Source organism: Brassica rapa, chromosome A03, assembly GCF_000309985.2.
Source record: "Brassica rapa cultivar Chiifu-401-42 chromosome A03, CAAS_Brap_v3.01, whole genome shotgun sequence".
NCBI lineage: Eukaryota > Viridiplantae > Streptophyta > Magnoliopsida > Brassicales > Brassicaceae > Brassica > Brassica rapa.
In genome coordinates, this window is record NC_024797.2 from 7,847,334 (window position 1) to 7,866,066 (window position 18,733).

The 18,733-nt window shown below is 31.9% G+C and overlaps 3 protein-coding genes across 5 annotated transcripts; 2 read left to right on the forward strand and 1 right to left on the reverse strand.

Moving 5' to 3' along the window:
* Positions 1–6,801: 6,801 nt before the first annotated feature.
* Positions 6,802–9,361, forward strand: LOC103857398 (UDP-glycosyltransferase 74D1). Its single transcript, XM_009134566.3, has 2 exons — positions 6,802–7,788; positions 8,452–9,361. The coding sequence occupies exons 1-2, from the start codon at positions 7,144–7,146 to the stop codon at positions 9,172–9,174; spliced, it is 1,368 nt and encodes a 455-aa protein (XP_009132814.1). The 5' UTR covers positions 6,802–7,143; the 3' UTR covers positions 9,175–9,361.
* Positions 9,362–9,602: 241 nt separating this feature from the next.
* LOC103857400 (probable E3 ubiquitin-protein ligase ARI11) lies at positions 9,603–13,165 on the forward strand. The gene is made up of 3 exons (XM_009134569.3): positions 9,603–9,988; positions 10,893–12,363; positions 12,485–13,165. The coding sequence occupies exons 2-3, from the start codon at positions 11,158–11,160 to the stop codon at positions 12,842–12,844; spliced, it is 1,566 nt and encodes a 521-aa protein (XP_009132817.1). The 5' UTR covers positions 9,603–9,988; positions 10,893–11,157; the 3' UTR covers positions 12,845–13,165.
* On the reverse strand, positions 13,009–17,642 carry APK (integrin-linked protein kinase 1). 3 transcript variants are annotated; one of them, XM_009134567.2, is made up of 12 exons: positions 17,041–17,617; positions 15,402–15,476; positions 15,214–15,318; positions 15,038–15,123; positions 14,694–14,814; positions 14,514–14,593; positions 14,375–14,437; positions 14,149–14,270; positions 13,954–14,039; positions 13,640–13,764; positions 13,385–13,516; positions 13,009–13,252 (listed from the first exon to the last, which is right to left on the reverse strand). In XM_009134567.2, the coding sequence occupies exons 1-12, from the start codon at positions 17,467–17,469 to the stop codon at positions 13,246–13,248; spliced, it is 1,431 nt and encodes a 476-aa protein (XP_009132815.1). In that variant the 5' UTR covers positions 17,470–17,617; the 3' UTR covers positions 13,009–13,245. The 3 variants fall into 3 exon arrangements, with proteins under 3 accessions (XP_009132815.1, XP_009132816.1, XP_018513195.1); XM_009134568.2 differs by lacking the exon at positions 13,009–13,252 and having other exon boundaries at positions 13,381–13,516; positions 17,041–17,622; XM_018657679.2 differs by lacking the exons at positions 13,009–13,252; positions 13,385–13,516; positions 13,640–13,764 and adding an exon at positions 13,851–13,879 and having other exon boundaries at positions 13,923–14,039; positions 17,041–17,642.
* Between the last annotated feature and the right edge of the window lie 1,091 nt (positions 17,643–18,733).

An 18,733-nucleotide genomic window follows, 5' to 3' on the forward strand; every position in this document is an offset into this window, starting at 1 on the left:
AATTCTTGTCACAAATTGAGCAATTTTATTCATCAAATGATTATGGTTAACATTTAAAATAAATGATGTTTATTATGGCAAATACAATTAATGAAATTGTTAAGAAAAAATAAAAATGAATAACTTTTGTTTTGTACTTTGTAATAAACATTGCTGACAATAAAAAATAATTATTTAGAAATTACGGTAATTGAAGTTGTTGAATTAGTTAAAAAAAAGAATAAAAATATGTAAGAAACTACTTAAAAATAGACAAATATTGTTTTGTACTTTACTTTTAATAGAATAGATACCCTTATTTTATTTAAATCATATTTAAATATTAATTTCAATCACATTAATTTTTATTATGGATCTAAAATATATTTATATATTTTTTTTTTAAAGTCATTTTAAACTAGATTTTTTATTCTGTGGCTCGGGCAGGTAAATATAGTTTCACGGTTTTCAACAAAAATACAAATGGTGTAATTTTGGTGACAATGTGATTTTGAGGTTAGGAAGGAAAGTGTGAGGTTATAGGTTTGGCGAAAAAATGTGATTTTACTATTTTGGTAGGAAAATGTAATTTTATCGGATTTGTTTTTTTTTGTTTTGGCGAAAAATATGTTTTTGTAATTTTGGTAAGAAAATGTAATTTATGGTTTTGTGAGGAAAATGAAATTTTGATGTTTTGAGAGAAAATGTGATTTTACGGTTTTGGTGAAAAATATGATTTTACGGTTTTGGTGAAAAATGTAATTTTGGTTTTGGAGAGAATATGATTTTTAAGTATGATTTCGGTTCTGGAAATTAATGTGATTTCGCAGTTTTGGCAGAAAACATGATTTTTTGGTTTTAACGATAAATATGCTTTTGTGAGTTTGGTTCGGAAAATGTAGTTTTTCGTTTTGTGTGATAAAATTAGTTTATTTATTTTCTCTGGAAAATGTGTTTTTGACGAAAAAATCTAAATTTATAGTATTCAGTTTAAAGAGTATCATTTTAATTAAAAAATATTATTTATTAGTTTGGACTGAACTAGATGTTACGTAGAAACTCAACCCAAGAAAAAATGGATATTTTATCATTTATTCAGATATTCTGTAAACCTTATCCGCATTTTGATAAAAAAACGGAGTTGAGATTTGGAAAACACAGTTTGATGATTCATCTGAATGTTGCATTTAACTGCACTAAATGAACATTGATTTCACGAGATAGATCATGTGGAAAAGCAAACCAACATTACTTAATTAACTCGAGAAGAATCAGAACACTGCAGGATCAGTGCAAGCTAAAGACAAACAAGTCAGAACAATTACACCATAACTTATTTAGAAACAAACAACCTGGCCATAAGTGAATAATGCTCAAGGCTGGATTTCGTTATAATCCTATGAAACATTGACCTTAACCTCCAAAACTTTTTGGGGGCTTTTTACATAAAGATAGACTCTTAATTATTAAAAAATTATAAAAATGCTTTTAAAAATATTTATAGTCTCCAAAAATTTAGATCGAACCCTCATAATGGTCACTATCTTTCCACTGGATTCAGCATTCTTTATGTAGGAAAATACCAATGTGAATGCAGAAATTGTACCAGCATGGCAAGAGCTATAGGTTTCTTGCTTACATAAGCAATGACATTAACCGCTATAATTTGATGGTACTCTCTACGGGGAGAACATGACAAGAATATGAACTCGTCATGTCACTACTCACATTGTTACCCTCCACACGTACAGTAAATTGTTTCACGTAATCTAGTAAAATTCATATAGGTAAAGCGATCCAAAATCCAAAGATCTTCCATGCGATATATAAGCCGACTAGAGTTATAAGTTCGAACAATGTACAGTATTAGGAATCATACACCAGGAATGATTAACAGCAGGCTCAGTAGCTAGCAAAGCAAATACGAGGATAAAATATTTATTGGTTAACAGATTAGTTTTAGATAAAGAAAACTCATGATTTCTCACATTCTCAAAATAAATATGTCAAATTTGTTGCAAACTAAATATAAAATTAAGTTGGTGAAGGAGATAGATCTGATGATCATTACACAAGTATTGGTAATATCATAGAGTAATTAGCTCTGAAACGAAATGATAAACTCTCTTACTATTATTGTTGACAAAAAAATGATAAACGAAATGATAAACGAAATATGTCAAATTTGTTGCAAACTAAATATAAAATTAAGTTGGTGAAGGAGATAGATCTGGTGATCATTACACAAGTATTGGTAATATCATAGAGTAATTAGCTCTGAAACGAAATGATAAACTCTCTTACTATTATTGTTGACAAAAAAAGCTCTTTTATTATTATTCTTTTTTATTTCTTTATCTCTAAAAGATAAAACTGATTCGTTTTATTACAGTGTTCCTTGCATCCATAAGCGTACGTGGGCGAGGTAAATCATTAAATCAATTCCTTATTGAATTGCATAACAATTTGGATGGACATATATCATGGGCAGTGATTGGTGTCAGAGTCACTGTATTGATAGAGCAGACCTAACGTATACAAAAGACGTACACGACATTCATATATCATCAAAAGCCCAGCTTACATCCAAATGATTATCTTTTGTTTTTTCTTACTTGTTTGAGAAAGATACCGTTATTGTGAGCCACTACTATTTTGTCGGATTTCTTTTCTTATCTCGTCAAAACTGTTGAAATGTAAATGACTGTTAAGTAAAATTCATAAACATTTTACATTTGTATGTAAAATATTATACATGAACAGATAGATCTTTTTTCTCTGGCTAACAAAAAAAAAGAACAGATAGATCATTTTATTACAAAATCATTGAAAATTATTTGTAAATAAAATGTAAATAAAATGTTTGTTACAAAGAAAAAAAAATGTAAATAAAATGTCATGTTTCTCAGTTGATTGCACATGCACATGTTTACAAGTAGATAAATTTAAGTACATAATGTTTGGTGGATTTTGTTAATTAGATATCGTCGACAATATGACATGTGGATATCAAGATCCATGAAGAACTTCTCGATAGTTCACCTCCTGTAATATATCATTTGAAATTCACTCCGCTGTATAATAAACACGGTAGAAACTAACCCTGGGCAATGAGGCCGTTCAAAACCAAAATATTTAGAAGTTATACATACATATGCTCTCAAATGATTTTTAAAAAAAATATATTAAAGTTTTTACTAAATGTTTATGGTTCTTAAAATCTCAGATCCCACTTTGAATATTGCTAATGAGTATTAGATTTCTGCCAAGACGTGAGATGCACCTTGCAATCATCACAAGTCCTGGAACATGTCCTATATAAAACCTACAAATTCTACAATGCTTTTAGAATGTCTTCAAGTTACTAACATATATCTACTTATCAAAAATCCAGTGATTTCATTTTGAAGTCGAAACTCTATGAATAAGATTTCAGCAACAAAGAGGGAATATATATTCTCTAGAAGAAGATATACTTGATCATAAACAAAACATTTGCTTTTCGAAATTACATACTTGGAAGATTAATGGCGATTTTTAACGTTTACTGTTCTTTTTATTTTTAACTGACTGTTTCCTTGGAAAATACCATAGTTAACTATCTAACTCAAATATTTCGACTATATGATATATGCATTAGAACTTGAGGCATGTGCGATAACTAACCAAAATAAAATGATCTTAAAAAAAATGATCTTAAGATTTTTTTTGTGAAGATAAATGTTAAATAGGATGAAAAGTAAATATTTTCAAAACTAAAATAGAATGAAAATAACCATTTCACCAAACTAAAAGAAAATAAAGGAAACAATCAAATCTTAACAAAATAAAATGAAGCCAATGATAAAAACTACAAAGGAAAAATCTACATAAGAAAGAAAGTTTTACTTTCCAGTGAATCAAAAAATAAAACTAATGCACAAATGATAAGATAAACCATAAAAAATACATGCAATCTATACTATACTAAAAGGGGGATATAAGCCATGGAGAGGGTGTCCACATAGGATAGAAAAATCAACCAATCAGAGAACCCGAAATTGCCATGTCATCTCATTTACTTTTCGTAAAAAATAAAAAAAACAAAGCGAAGGTGAGAATCGAACCCGGGTTAGTATGATATATATAGGACAGTTACCACTAAGCCATTGAAACATTCTTGGACACATATACAAGAACCACTAAGTATATAATCACAAACTCTTATGTACATTTACAATAATATAAATTCAACTTTCAAGACTCCGATACTTTGTTTTGTAAAAAAAAAATAAGTAAGTGACTAAGCTAATATATTCTTAGAAAGTGTGAGAACGTTGACAAATATGAAAAAGCATAGATTTTTGTTTTCGTGACAAAGTTAAGAATTTTGTAAAAGTAAGTTTAACATATAAATTTTCGTGACAAATATGAAAAAGCATAGGAAACAATTAAAATATACTTCTCTAATGTCTTAATAAAATATTATTTAAGGGTGTAATAATTAAATATATTAATTCAATAAATTTTGTAATTTATAGACAAAACAATAACACAACAAATTTTAAAACATTTATTTAACCTATCGATTTTTTTCATGAGAATCCAACTAAACAAGATAAAAAATAATTAGATTTACAAATATTTAATTACCATTTTATTCAATTTTGATTAATTTCAAATTGTCATAATGTATCTTTTTGAAGTTACAAATATGAAAAAGCATAGATTTTTGTACAATTTGACAAAACAACTCAAAACATATTTTTCTAATGTCTTAATAAAATATTACTTAAGGATGCAATAATTAAATATATTAATTCAATAAATTTTATAATTTATAGACAAAAAAATACCACAAATTTTTTTAAAACATTTGTTTAACCAATCGATTTTTTTTTCATGAGAATCCAACTAAACAATTAGATTTACAAATATTTAATTACCATTTTATTCAATTTTGATTCATTTCAAATTGTAATAATGTATCTTTTTGAAGTTACAAAAAAAATAATGTTCTTTCTTTATTAAACTAACATTATATATAGATTCTATATACACAAAATAAATATAATATAACAACATAAGCTTGCTTTCCCAGATTCATATGAAAACTTTTTAAGTTATCCACCAAAGCAAATTAATTAAATCAATGAAATTGTTAAAATACAGCAAATTAATATATAATTTTATTTTAAATTAAATTATTTAAAAAGTGTATTTTCGTTCAAACAAAATAATAAATAAGTAAAACTGATTTGATGGTAATTTTTATGATATATATATATATATATATATATATATATCAATTCTGTGAAAGAAATAGAAGTTTAATATGAAAAAAAATCTTAAATACAAAAACCTCTAAAAAGTAACAAAAAAACTAATAAATTAAACTATGATATCACTTAAAAGCTTCTTAGACCATATTAATAAAATATTTAAGTGATAATAAGACAAATTTGATTTTTTTTCAGCAAAAGTTTATTATTAATTAGCATCAGTTATTTCAAGATGTTTAAGAAATGGTGGACAAAAAAATAGGATGGACATTAATGATATATGAACTATGAATAGTACTTTGTGAAGCAGACTTAGATAACATATCTGCATATCCATTTCCAGTCCTTTTTGATGCCTAAATTCAATTTCTTCAGAGTAGTTATTCCACAAGTAGATCATATGAGATATTGTTTTGATATGTAGATTTGTTTTTTCAATGTTAAGAAGATTGATAACTGTAAAAATGTCTCCTTCGAATATGATATGTCTATAACCGAGTCCCCAACATGAAACAAGTTTGTTTAAAAAGTAAATAATTTTATTTTTCTGATATTATATAATCAATATATATTATTTACTGATAATAAAAATATAGTTATTCTTCTATCACAAATATCTATGCAAATATGTGAATCAAGTACAACAATCAAACAACATAATGATTTTCATAAAGAAAATTTAAAAAGTATATTTATGTTATGTTGTCATATTTTATATTCTTTAAATAATGTAATACAATATTATACATTATTTTTTTAGAATTGAGAAATACATATATCAGTTAGACAAATTAAGCGATAATTAAACAAATTTGATTTTTATTTTGTGAGAAAAAAGTTTATTATTAATTAGCATTACTTATTTCAAGATGTTTAAGAAATGATGGACAAAAAAATAGGATGGACATAAATGATATATGAACTATAAATAGTTTTTTTTTAAGCTGACTTAGATAACACATATGCACATCCATTTCCAGTCTTTTTTGATGCATAAATTCAATTTCTTCAGAGCAGTTATTCCACAAAGAGATCGTATGAGATATTGTTTTGATATTCAGATTTGTTTCTTAATTGTTAAGAAGATTGATAAGTGTAAAAATGTTTCATTCGAATATGATATGTCTATAACCGAGTCCCCAACATGAGACAAGTTTGTTAAAAAGTAAATAATTTCATTTTTCTTATATTATATAATAAATATATATTATTTACTGATAATAAAAATATAGTTATTCATCTATCACAAATATCTATGCAAATATGTGAATTAAGTACAACAATCAAACAACATAATGATTTTCACAAAGAAAAAATAAAAAATATATTTATGTTATGTAGTCTTATTTTATATTCTTTAAATAATATAATACAATATTATACATTATTTTTTAGAATTGTGAAATACATATAATATCTTATCCGCGCGTAGCGCGGTTAAAAAATCTAGTAGATAGTAATAAATATTGACAAAAGAAAGATATAATCTGTGTTACAAAAAAAAAAAAAAAGAAAGATATAATCTAGAAATTCATACAATAACATAAAATAGATTTAAAGATAACGCTTCCATTGTGGGCTAGTTTCAAATATTCTGTACCACTGAACCAAATCTTCAAACATTATGGCACATCATTTGTAAAAGTATTAGGTCGATATATGCTAATGTCTTATACGTACACGTAAGAGTTAAGACACAATCTTATATATAACCAAATCACTAACCCACCAACCTTTTAACATACGTGTATCAGTAAAGGGACAGAGAGCAACACAAAATGTTGCATGTATATATATCCTTATCCTATATAAGTTCTTCTTATCCTTCCTCACCACATCTCGAAGAGAGTGTTATCACCAACAACATAAAAAACTTAGAGATTAAAAAAGAAGAGAGAAAATAATGGGAGATGAAGCAAAAGCAAAAGTGTTAGTCTTCTCGTTTCCTATCCAAGGACACCTAAACCCTCTCCTCCAATTCTCAAAACGTCTAATCTCCAAAACCGTCACCGTCACATTCCTCACCACTTCCTCCACTCACAACAACATCATCCGCCGTGCCATCTCCGGGGGAGCCACCGCTCTTCCACTCTCTTTCGTCCCCCTCGACGACGGCTTCGAGGAAGGCCATCCATCTACCGACTCCTCTCCCGAGTACTTCGCGAAGTTCCAAGAAAACGTCTCTCGGAGCCTCTCTCAACTCATCTCCTCGATGGAACCCAAACCAAACGCCGTCGTATATGACTCCTGTACGCCTTGGGTTCTCAACGTTTGCCGGGAACATCCCGGCGTCGCCGCGGCTTCGTTTTTCACTCAGTGCTCCATCGTGAACGCGATTTATGTTCATTCCTTGCGTGGAGCGTTTAAGGAGTTTCAAGACGACGTCGTCTTGCCTGAGATGCCTCCGTTGAAGGGTAATGACTTGCCTGTGTTTCTGTACGACAATAATCTTTGCCGACCATTGTTTGAGCTGCTTTGTAGCCAGTTCGAGAATGTTGACCACATTGACTTCTTCTTGGTTAACTCTTTCGACGAACTCGAAGTTGAGGTAATTATTCATTTATCTTTGTTTGTTTGACAAACAAAAAAAGTTTTCGTTGTTCATTTTCATATATATTACTCTCTCCTCTGTTTCATAATACTTGTTTTGTAGTAATGCACAAAGATTAAAAAAATTACATTTAAAAAAAGGTTATTTTAAAATCAGTTAACAAATTATAAAAAAGATAGTAAAATCTAATTGGTCGAACATTTTCCAATAAAGTTAAAAATAATCTTAAAATCTCAAAAACTTCATGTAAATTGAAACAAATTAATTTTTCTAAAATATTATCTATATTGAAACGGATGGAGTATTAATTATTTGCAAAATAAAAGTAATAGTTACTACTTGATGTGAACCATGTGAAAATTAAATGATAGTTAAGTGAAGATTTGTAATTTTGGTACTTTGCGAATGTTATGTCCCTCCTCTGTGGTTGTATAGGTTCATGTATAAAAAAATTTTTTTTAATGATAATGTTGACGTGAGCCCTAGTAGAGACAACAGTCTTCACCAAACCGGGTTCTAGCAAAAGTTATATAAAAAGGAGCTATATACTATATGCATGGACTGATTTGGTTGATTATGAAATTGATATCTACGTAGTGTATATTAAGTCAAGCTATACTAACGTTTCTTTATTGATATGATACCATTTGCTTTTCTTAGGTGCTAGAATGGATGAAGAAACAATGGCCGGTCAAGAACATAGGACCAATGATTCCATCAATGTACTTAGACAAACGACTAGCAGGCGACAAAGACTATGGACTCAGCCTCTTTAGTGCTCAAAACGAATGCCTTGACTGGCTTGACTCAAAGCCGCATGGTTCAGTGATCTACGTCTCTTTCGGAAGCATTGCTGTTTTAAAGGACGCTCAAATGATTGAAGTCGCAGCTGGTCTAAAACAAACCGGCCATAATTTCTTATGGGTGGTTAGAGAAACAGAGACGAAGAAGCTACCAAGCAATTACATAGAGGAACTTGGTGAGAAAGGACTGATAGTGAAGTGGAGTCCACAATTACAGGTTCTTGCACACAAATCGATTGGTTGTTTCATGACGCATTGCGGATGGAATTCAACTTTGGAGGCATTGAGCTTAGGAGTGGCTTTGATTGGAATGCCGGCTTATAGCGACCAGCCGACTAATGCTAAGTTTATAGAGGATGTGTGGAAGGTTGGGGTTAGGGTAAAGGCAGATAAAGATGGGTTTGTGACGAAAGAAGAGATTGTGAGATGTGTTGGAGAAGTTATGGAGGAGATGTCGGAGAAAGGGAAAGAGATTAGAAAGAATGCTTTGAGATTGATGGAGTATGCAAAAGAAGCTTTGTCTGAAGGGGGAAACTCTGATAAGAATATTGATGAGTTTGTGGCTAAAATTGCTAAGTAACATGATCGTATCAATATGTGATGCTCAGCTTAATAATGTGTTTTGAAAAATTTAAAATAAAATGATTTGTTGTTTGAGCTTTAGAAAACTAAGAAGTTTATAATACAATTTGTGTGTTTTTGGTTTGTAGTTGCTTCTGAGTTGTTTGCAGTATGTACCATTTGAAAATGATTGGAGACTTGAGAAATTTTGGGATTAAAACAAGAAGTTAATTAAGTTTTTCTTTTCTTTATTTTATTCTACAATGAAACTTCGCTAACTAGAAAAAGAATTGCCGTGTCTATGCTAATACATAAGGTTGAAGCTATTATTACATAATGCCAAAGCCAGGTGGGTATAATCTAGAAACAATATTCGCAAATTGTCAAAAGCATGTCATGTTTTCCAATTACAACCGCTTATTCGGTTGACGTGGCCAAAAAAAATGAAAGAATGTATCCAATTCCTCATTGAATTCTTCATATTCTTGGGCACTTGTCCTTCAAGAATCTCTCCCTTTAGACAGACAGCAACCTGGATTATTAACGAAGTAGTTATTAAACTTTTCTCTTCATTGAGCTCAATGAGAGTTATCTATCATCATCTTTCAATCTTTCTTTTTGTTTTAGTTTATGATCGATCTCAATAACTTCTTGAACAATTCTTGGGAAATTTGGTCCTCCCTCTAGACCATTCTGCATAAAATGACGGTTGAGATGTGGATGAGCAGCTATTCAAATTCCTACGATATGGCCGAAAGAGAAACCAATATTGGAATGATCGATTATCTTGGATCAAAGAAAGCCAAAGGAGTAATACTTTACTCTATTACTAGGTACTATATGACACCACTTTTAATTTGGTCATCTTTATTGCAATATTGTTACGCCAGTAGGCCTATCAAACAATGGTTCTAAGATGTTTGATGGTTAAATATCCTTAGCCTTCTTGTTCAGCCACGTAAAGATATGATTGATAAGGTTATAAGTAAGAAAGAAGCTGGGAGAAATACTATAGATATTTGAAGTTGATATAAACGTCAAGATACTGAACGTTGCTTAGAAAAATGGATCTGAGTAGAGAGGCTTTTACCCTCGTTAGATTTACCATCAGCTAATATGGACATATGACCTATTGCCAACACCATGAATATCGTTTTACCACTTATTCATGTCATGTCATGTCATGTCATGGGCAGTATACACATTAGATGTAAAAAGGCCGCATTTAGATTCTGGCATTGTTGGCTTTATAAGATTTTTGTAAAGCCTACCCCGTACAAAATAGAAACACGAAAAAATCGTTAAATGGAAACAGAGATACGTCAAAGCAGAAGAGGGAATCCAAGTCCAAAATTATATTACAAAAAAATCTGGCAAGCTGGAAAAGAATTCCAATAAGAGACTCCATTAGTTTGAACCAAATTTTGAATATCATAAATTTTCTTGATCTTACTCTTTGTAGTTCAGTACTTTTTGCTTTTATGGTTTTTTTTTTTACATTAAAAACTCATTCTATTATTCAAACATAAACATAAGATGGTCTATGTAATTATAAGATTGGAATAGAAAGACCAATAAAGTAGATTTCTCTATTGAAAAAGTAGCATTCTTGGCCAAAAAATTAGCTGTTGAATTAAGTTACTCTAATTACATGAAAAAGATTGAATGCATGAAAAATTGAAACGTACTACTATTTCTTAATGTTGATTTTTATGATACCTTCTGTATACGTTTCAGTTATGCGAGAGGGGAAAAAGATGTGGCCAACGGCTATTGGTTCTGGCTCCCGCTTCTTCACGCTGCTTAAAGCTCTTATATGTGGGTCACACGTGTGTAGAACTCATTGGTTAAATATTTAAACAACCTGGAGTAAAACCCCTAATGTCGTAGATAATGACTATAAGAGATAATTTGTTAGCCTAGAGCTTCGTTGAGTGAAAAACCAAACTTCGTATAAATCTCCAAAGCATAAATCGTTTTAGGGTTTTTCTATACGTCGATCATGGATTATTCCGATGATGATGGCATGGTCGATACTGATTCAGGTGAGGAGAGTTTATTGAGTGACAACCAGGTAGATTCCGATTATGAATTCACCGATCAAGACGTGGACAACGCTTCAACATCCAAACGATCTCAGATAAGTTACTTCAAGGAAGAAGACGTTCGCAAGCATCAAAGGACCGATATTGAACAAGTTTCCACGGTTCTCTCGATAAGCCAAGTCGAAGCAATCGTTCTGCTTCTTCACTACCAGTGGAATGTTAGTAAAGTCGAAGATGAATGGTTTACGGACGAAAAGAAAGTCCGTGAACTCGTTGGTATGTTGAAGGAGCCTGTAGTTGATCTTAACGACAGAGAAGTGAATATTGAATGTGGAATTTGCTTTGATTCATATACTCAGAAGGAAGTGACAACACTTTCTTGTGGTCATCCTTATTGCAATGTTTGTTGGACTGGTTACATCACTACGACAATCAATGACGGTCCGGGATGTTTGACAGTTAAGTGTCCTGAACCTTCTTGTTCTGCCGTGACAGCATGTCAATATATGGTCGATAAGGTAATAACCGATAAGGAACTTAAGGAGAAGTACTATAGATACTTTGTTAGATCTTATGTAGAAGCTAGCGGAAATAAGATTAAATGGTGTCCATCACCTGGATGCGAATACGCGATTGATTTTGCAAGTGGAAGTAGAAGTGAACACTACGATGTTTCTTGTTTGTGTTCTTATGAATTCTGCTGGAACTGCGGTGAAGACGCTCACCGTCCTGTGGATTGCGACACAGTGTCAAAATGGATAAGTAAGAACACTGATGAATCCGAGAACACGAACTGGATACTTGCGAATACAAAGCCTTGTCCTAATTGCAAACGTCAGATCGAGAAGAGCATGGGATGTAACCATATGGGATGCTCGATTTGTAAACACAGTTTTTGTTGGAATTGTCTTGGTCCAATGAAAGGTCACAGGAATTGCCACAAGTTTAAGGGTGGTAATGAGACTGATGTTAAGAGAAAAAGGGCGAAAAGGGCAATCGATAGATACATGCATTATTATGAAAGATGGGCAAGCAACCAATCTTCGAGGCTAATAGCTATGGCAGATTTGAAGAAATTGCAGTCGGTGCAGCTTAAGTGGCTTAGTATCAGACAAGGCACAACAGAATCTCAGCTCCAGTTCACAGTAGAGGCATGGCGTCAGGTTAGTGTAAACTTGCATCCATTCTACTAAGGTTTAGAGTTAGTAATAAGACTATAAGTGAGCCTTTGTTACAATTTTTTTTTTCTTCAAAGCGATTCGATGTCTCGTATTATTATTACAGATCATTGAATGTAGAAGGGTTTTGAAATGGACATATGCATATGGATACTACCTTCCTGAGGAGGAACAAACCAAGAAAGAGTTTTTCGAGTATTTGCAAGGGGAAGCTGAAGCTGGTTTGGAGAGGCTACATCATTGTGCAGAAGAGGAGTTGAAACATTTTGTCTTCGAAACTCAAGATTCATCCAAAAATTTTGGTGACTTCCGGAGGAAGCTAACTGGTTTGACTGAAGCAACCAAAACTTACTTCGAAAATCTAGTGAAAGCTTTGGAGAATGGTCTTGCTGATGTAGCACTTAGTGAGAGCAGCAAATCAAAAACAAAATCGAAACCTGCTACCAAAAGACGAAAGCTGAAGTGAGAACGGTATGAGGTACGATCCATCTTGTTTTATCTGTTCTATGTTTTTTTTTTGCTGCCATGACCGTAGAGTTTGTGATAATTTTTTACCTTTATTCAAATATTTTTCTTTAGAATAAAAGATGCATTTGTTAGCTTGTTATGATATCTTTTTGAGGCAACAAGAATAAAGAGCTTTCTTGCTAGTTATTATATCAATATGATACATTGTATCCCAAAGTGCTCAGTTCTGTGCATGGGATAAGTCTATATAGCTCGCTGAAGTACTTTATACATTGTTACACGATAAGACATTGACAAATGGGAGGAGAGACCTGCCGTTTTTGTTTTCTGTATTCTCCGTACGATTTTATTGCTGAGTTCCTCCTGTTTCTTAGCTTAAACCTCTCCTGGTCCTCTGTGCTATTTCCTGAGAAAAAAAATATACATTTGGTTAAGAAAACGACCTTATGGCATATGTGAGGTGAGAGCTTGGCTAAGGTGATAACAGAGATACAAAACATAATTGATAAAGAGTCGTTGTTAAGAGAAAGAATTTTACCAAGGAAACTTGAATGTATCTTTCCACCATCCTTGTTTTGAGCATTGTACAAAGATCCTGTCCAGTCGAACTATAATCTCAGAAAATGTCGGCCTAACAACAGCTTTCACATCCCAGCACTCCTCAATCAACCTGTTTTATATATTGAAATTGAAAGAGTATTGGTAACGGATCATCAAGGGCCAAGCAAAATGATGCTACTCTACACCAAGTGCAAAAACAAAAAAAGTTTATAAAAGAGATGATTACACTTACTCTCTCATCTCTTCGGGACAACTTTTGGTCTTGGCCTTAAACGAAGGTCTTCGTCCTTCCAAACACATTAGCTTCACTGCCTCTTCTGGGGGCTTAGGATGGAAAGGTTGTACTCCTTCAATCATCTGAAAAAGTTTTTAAAATTAACTTAATTACTTCAATGAGATTTTTTTTATCCGCAGTGCAGTATGAAGTACTTTAGAGAGCATCTAAAGAAGTGAGTGGACTAAACCGACAAGAATACAGCCATCAAGAAACGTAGAAGAGCAGTTTTAACCAATGATTGACGTTGAGAGGAACCATAAGATACACACCTCATATAACACGACACCAAAAGAGTATGAATCCGCACTTCTGTCAAATATTTCATCTCTGTAAACCTCAGGTGCCACACAGTAATCTGCAAACAATTGGTTCATGAATTCAATCATTCTTATGAGTATATCAAAAACATAGACAATTTATGTATTTTTATCGAAGTTTCTAAAAGTTTTCGTGCTAGAACTTACTTGAAAGGTCTATATGTGCCCCGTGATTAAGAACTTTTGATTTATCTGATGATAACTTTTCAAAACTTATCAAACCAAATCCAGCCACCTTCAAAAGTCCTCCATTATCGAGCATAATATTTCTGCCACCTTACAAGAAGTTGCGGAAATTAGATAACTGAGAGGTTCCAATACCATGTTCTTGCACAAGATAACATGCAGATGCTTCTTTATTTAGTTATCTTACTTGGGTTTTAGATCACAGTGGATTACTGGTTCTGGTTTACACTCGTGAAGATAGTTCATTCCCCTGAGAAAGAGCCAAATGATTTATTTGTTCAGAACATTAAAATTTGAATACAATCTTGCAAAAAAAGAGTACATGCCTGGCTATATCGAGGGCAAATCTTAGAACTTTGGATGGAGAAAGGCGCCCTTTCTTTTGAAGATAGCTCCCAAGGTCACCCTGAAAGTTACACCCAAGCCAAAAAAAATTCACTTCCTAGAATCCAAAAGATGTTTAAAGAGGGACAAATCTTGTAAGGTGTAAAGAAGGAGAAGCTTACTTTAGGATGATACTCAGACACAATCATCATGGGGACATTTTGAGTAACAGCTCCAACAAATTGCACAACATTAGGATGACGAACCTTTTCGAATAAAGTAAGTTCGTGTTTGAAGGCGTTTCTGTGAGTAAGTAAGATCATTCAGATGATATAATCTCAGAGCAGACGTAATACATAAAAACAAAACAGGGATTCTAATATCTTACAGCTCATATCATCAATCACTATTAGCATTAGAAGTGATTTTAATGATTTATAGATTAATATAAGAAGAGATTCAAAATCAGTCTTGACCTGTTTGCTAACTTAGACAGATACCGATTAAAGAGAAGAGTAAAACGTACATGGTATCATGATCCTTGTAGAGATCCTTATCAAGTATCTTTACAGATACTTTAGTCCCATTCCATTTAGCCACTTGATATATTCCCTAGAAAATGATGAAATGTTTTTGTTAGAAGCATTTTAGCTGGAAAATTAAAGCATGATCCACAGGAAAGTGAAGCAAAAGAGGCCTTGCCTTTGAGATACCATCAGCTTTCCGAACTTGAAGTTCTTGTGGATTTAACTCGTAATCAGGAACATGACGAGGATTGGCCACAACCATTGGTGTCTTTTTCGTTTTCTACAACCAAAAAAAAAAAGTGTAATGAAACGCATTGGAGATTATATGAAACAGAACATAGCTTGATCCATGCATATATATACCGGAACTTTGGCTCCACGGGCTTTCAAGATGTTGTAAACGTCCATGTTACCATAGTACTTAGCATCGGCAGCTGCCTATCCACACAAGAACACAAAAGTTTTAGATCAAAAGCACTAAAGAACACCTACTAAAAGAGACGCAAGGAGGCTTGCGTATAAAGATATCCGTTAGGTTTTGGATCGGTTCAGATTTTGGAATTATTGGTGTCATGCTCATAACCATGTTCTAAAAATCAGGTTGGATGGCGCCTATACATCCGTCTAGGCTGTAAATGACTAAATGGGTTATAGCGAAAACAATTTTCTTGGAATCTGTTTTAATCAGCTTAAATTGGTTAAACCATTCTAAATCAGTTTAAATTGATATAACTCACTGTAATTTGGTGTAAATCGGTTAAATCAAGTAACAATGTTAGTGTAGGTCCACAAATTTATCTGATTTCATTTTTTGTATATCTAATTTTTAAATTTCATCAAAATAATTTTATAATTAAACCTAAAAAATTAAATACCTAATACAAATATATACAAATAAATAAAAGGCAATTGTCAATAATAGCACCTTTTGAAGTTTATGTCTCAAAAAGAGCACTAGAAGGAGAAAGTCACAAAAATGACATTCCTTAAAGGGTAAAATATCCTTACTACCATTGGTTTAAAATTAAATAAACAAACAAAAATAAATAAAAATAAATAAAATAAAAATAAAAAAAAATAAAAAAAATAAAAAAAATGAAAAAAAGAAATTTTTTATAGTTTCAGATTATATGTTTTCAGATTCGAAATTTTTATAATTTTTTTTAAATTTTTTTTTTGAAATTTTTTTTTATTTTTTTCAAATTTTCTTTTTATAATTTAAAAATACTTTTTGAAACTGTTTTTAAAATTTTTATTTTTTATTTTAGTATTTATTTTTTATAAAATTTTAAATCCTAATTCCAAAACCCCACCCCTTAACTCTAAACCCTAAGGTTTGGATTAATTAGCCCAAGGGGTATAAGTGTATATTTACCTCTTTAATAAAACCTATTTTTGTGACTTTGAGCCTTGAGTGCTACTTTAGGAACAAAAACTTGGTTTGATGCTATTCTAGTTTTTTCTCGTAAATAAATAAATAAAATATTTATTAATGCATAATCACCCTCTAGTTCTCGAATAATCCACTTAGTCCCTAAATAATTCACCAAGCTGTTTCTTGAACATAAGTCTCATTTGGATATTTTCTGATTTTAGTTCGATTCAGTTTCTTTCGTATCCATTTCGGATAGAATTTTACCCAATCTCTGAGATCAACCAGAACTTAAAAAAACTAACGAAAATTTATCTAAGTTACTCGAGGACCAGAAAAAAGCCTATCCAAACAAAAAAAAATCTGAAAGTAAACTTGCAAGTAAAAACAAAAAAGAAGTAGATATAAAAACGACCAAAAGTATTCAAGTTATCCAGGTTACTTCAGATACTAATTCAGGTTGCAGTTGGAATCAGATAATACTTGATATCCAAATACTTATCCCTTAGGCTCCTTCGGGTATTTTTCTAAAACGTTTCGGATCGGGTTCAGGTTAGGATTTCAAATTCAGTTATAACCGCCCATAAAGAATTTGATCTAATGCAATAGGTCGATAAAATTTCATATTACCGTGCTTCCCCAACGATCACGAGCATCGATATTAGCCTTCCTAGTCAGCAAAAGCTTCACAACATCCACATGACCTTCACAGGCAGCTATATGAAGCGCGGTACGACCATCAAGATCAATACTATTCACGTCGATCCCTTCGTCTAGCAGATCCTGGACGCCTTCAACGTCTCCTCTACAAGCCACGAAGAGGAGCTGCATAGTGGCGTCGAGGTTATCGGGGACGGCGAGCTGCGGATGGCCAGAACCTTCCGGACTCCTTCGAATCGGATCGAGAGAAGATTGCCTGCCGAAGCTGAACCGCATATTGATACGGCGAGGATCGTGCGACGCCTGGCGCGTGAACTGGCGGCTGAACGTCCGGCGGAGCGATACAGATGAGAGTTGCCTCGAGATTCCGCGTTTCAGCTGTCCCGCGATGTTCGCCATGGCTTCTTCGATTTCGAATCTAAAATTTCAAACGGATAGTCAAATCACATTATTTGGAGATGGGAAGAAGAGAAAGTTGTTGAATGGGTGAGATCCGGTTGAAGCGCGTGCGTTGGTTTATCAATAGGGAGGAAATAATTTAATTTAATTTAATCGAGACATTATTAACGGGACGACGTCTGTTTCCCATTGACTTAGATTTGACTTTCGCTATCAATCATTGTGTGGCAGCTCCCGCGTAAATTTGGACACTTGCTAATAATTGATCGTCGTCCACTTATTTCCGGGTGGCTTTTACCGGTAATTAAATTATATTGTTTTCGTAATTATCAAATTAACCCTAAACTTCTCGTAATTGTTGAACTAACCTTGCAAAATTCTCGTAGTTGAAAATTGTGTGGATAAGGCTGACGTGTCGTCGGTCTGATCAATACGTTATTTTAATCTTGGCTTTTTTTTAGCTCTTTTGTGAGTGAAGGCCGCCACCTCTGACATGGTCCTCTGAAGTGTAGGAGGGGTGTGAGTTGTATTTTGGGTCATTCTGTTAACCTAGGACTTAGTATGGCCTTTACTTTACACTACATTTTTAAGCTGATAAAATTTTAAATTTGCCAAATAATAATACAATACTCACTTTTATTTAGATTTTGATGATTATTTTTGTAGTTGTGTATTAATTTTTTTGATTTTTAAGATTATTTAATAAATATTTAAAATAAAAATATATGTTTTAAAAGAAAATATTTGAGAAATTTAAATCCAAAGAGAGATGCTAAACCCTAAAGCTGAATAGATATCCGAACCAAATTCGAATATGATCCGAATTAAATCTGACCCGAATATGCAAAAACTTTTAAAAGATTTTATATTCTTAATTTAATTATCTTTAAAATTCAAAATATCTAACTGAAACTGAACTGATACACAAATTAAGGGTGGACACGAATTATATATCCGATTTTTTGGAAGTATTGGTGATCCAATTCGTATCGTCCGAGTAATCAATTATCTGATTCAATTCGATCCGTAACCGTCCAAATATCTAGAAAACTTTAGAATTTTGACCAGATGTTCGATTTGAATCGTAAAAATAAATAAATAAACTTATAAACAATCCAAATAACAATATTTTATTACACATTTAAAAAAAAAATTGAAATAGCTAATATAATAAATTTAGTACATAAAAATACCGTAAAACTTGTAAAAAATATAATATTTATATAAAATATAATATTTATATAATTCTTTAAATATATATATA